At 39.9% G+C, this 2,098-nt stretch overlaps 1 protein-coding gene across 1 annotated transcript in view; it reads right to left on the bottom strand.

Annotated features, from left to right (window-relative positions):
* The window catches only part of Larp4 (La ribonucleoprotein domain family member 4), a 71,045-nt gene that overhangs the window by 3,901 nt on the left and 65,046 nt on the right, over positions 1-2,098 (bottom strand). The window contains exon 13 of the mRNA XM_012516166.2: positions 1,184-1,342. Coding sequence (XP_012371620.2) covers positions 1,184-1,342 — 159 coding nt within the window. The remainder of the gene's footprint in view (positions 1-1,183; positions 1,343-2,098) is intronic.

Raw genomic sequence — 2,098 nt, 5'->3', positions numbered from 1 at the left:
CATGTGGTGCTGGGGGATTGAACCGCGGTCCCTGTGCTTTGCTAAGCTTGTTCTAAGTAGGTGCTTTAGACCACTGAGCCATCTCACCAGCCCCGAGGGAAAATTATTTCTGAAAGAGAAGTCTACCTGGAGATAAACTACTGATTAAAATTTTCAAAATTCAAGATCAAGAAACTCAGACCTCATAACCACTTATTCAAGAAACTCTGTAAGACACAGGAACTATAATACTCCAGAGTAAAAGTAAAATGAGAAGAAAAGGAGATCCAATTAAGGAGACTAAGAAAAATTCACAATACACAAGAAAAGGCTGGACATGGTGGTACATGCCTATAATCTCAGCAGCTGGAAGGCTGAGGTAGGAGGACTTCCATGAGTTCAAGGGTAGCTTGAATTACATAAGACTGTATCTCAAAGAGAAAAAAAAAAAAGGAAGGAAGCCACAGAATACTCTATCAGCTATGAAAAACTATGTATTACTAAGTGTCTTACAAAGAATGACATGTTCCAGTCTAACTTACAATGCCTTTTTGCTTAGTAATACTAACATAATGGGCACCTTGGGCCAGGGATATAGCTCAGTGGAATAAGCACATGCCTGGCAAGTACAAGGTTCCAAGTTCGATCCCCCTTATGAAAAAAAGGAGGGGGGAGGACCTTATAATATATGACATCTCAGGTATGATAAAGCATAAAATACTGAGCGGCAATTTTATGTGTGCTTGTTTAATGCAGCTGTGTGCTGGCCATGGTGATCAAGAAGCTGAGCACAAAGACCTTAATTTTCAGGCCTGCCTGGTCAACTTAGCAAAACAATACTTTAAAATTAAAAAAGGCTGGGTATGTAGTTCAGCAGTTGAACATCCTTGTGTTAAATCCCCAGTATTACCAGGTAGGGAGTGGGGGATCTCAATTATAAACCCTAAAGTCAATAAATAATGTCTAAAAATGAAAGTAAAGGCTCTTGCACTTTGCTGCCACCATGAAAGGCTGCTCTCTGCCATGTGCCACTCTGCCTTGGAGCCAGCTGAGTGTGGACTGAAACCTCCAGTGATAGTGAGCTAAATAAACCTTTCCTTCCTTCTAAAAAAAAAAAAAAAAAGAAAGTAAATAGGTAAGATAAAATTAAGTAAGAAACAGAACCATCTGGTCAAAGAACCATCTTGCATGCTTTGGTGCTTACCTTTTCTTTGCAGACACCTTTAATGACATCAGACATTCTATTCTCCAAAACGAGCTCTCCTGGCATTCTTGATGAACTCCCAGGTAGAGGAGGAAAATTTGAAGCTAATAAGTCAAACTTTGGTGTTGGAGATTTTGCTTCAGCTGAAGGATGGGGTCTCTAAAAGATGCAGATCAATAAACAGATCATATGCCTGTAACATTCTCCAATTCTCTGCTACAGAAGCTGTAAGTTGTAAGAAAACAAACAAACAAACCAAAAAAAAAAAAAAAAAAAAAAAAAAAAAAAAAATCTAATGCACACAATTGTTCCCCTATAAATACTTAGCTTCTCATCTTAGTTGAGCTTTCACCAATCTCATGCACCACTCTCCCTTTTTGAGACAGAGCATTGCTAAACAGCATAGGCTGGCCTTGAACTCTTCATCTACTTGCCTCTACCTCCCTAAGTGCTGGGAACACAAGTGTGTGCCACCATGCCAGTCTCAATCCCATCCATCCATCCATCCATCCATCCATCCATCCATCCATCCATCCATCCATCCATAGTACTAAGGATTGAACCCAAAGCCTTTGTACTGAGCTGTATTCCCAACCTTCTGTGTTTTGAGACAGGGTCTAGCTGATTGCCTAAATTGGGTTTACAATCCTGACCAGACTGTTAAAATGCTTGGATTATTGGTGTGCACCACCAGACCCAAGACAAATAACTCTTATGGAACATGTCTTTTTTTAAAAAATCTTTATTTATTTGGTGCACGGCATGTGGTGCTGGGGATCGAACCCAGGTCCTTGTGCTTGCCAGGCAGGCACTTAGACCACCAAGCTATCTCCCCAACCAAGACAAATAACTTTTTTTTTTTTAAATTTTATTTTATTTATGTGTGTGTGTGTGTGTGTGTGTGTGTGTGTGTGT

This window comes from Octodon degus, unplaced genomic scaffold (assembly GCF_000260255.1).
Source record: "Octodon degus isolate 3935 unplaced genomic scaffold, OctDeg1.0 scaffold00093, whole genome shotgun sequence".
Lineage (NCBI taxonomy): Eukaryota > Metazoa > Chordata > Mammalia > Rodentia > Octodontidae > Octodon > Octodon degus.
The sequence above is the reverse complement of the archived record's forward strand: the minus strand, read 5'-3'. Positions and strand labels throughout refer to the sequence as shown.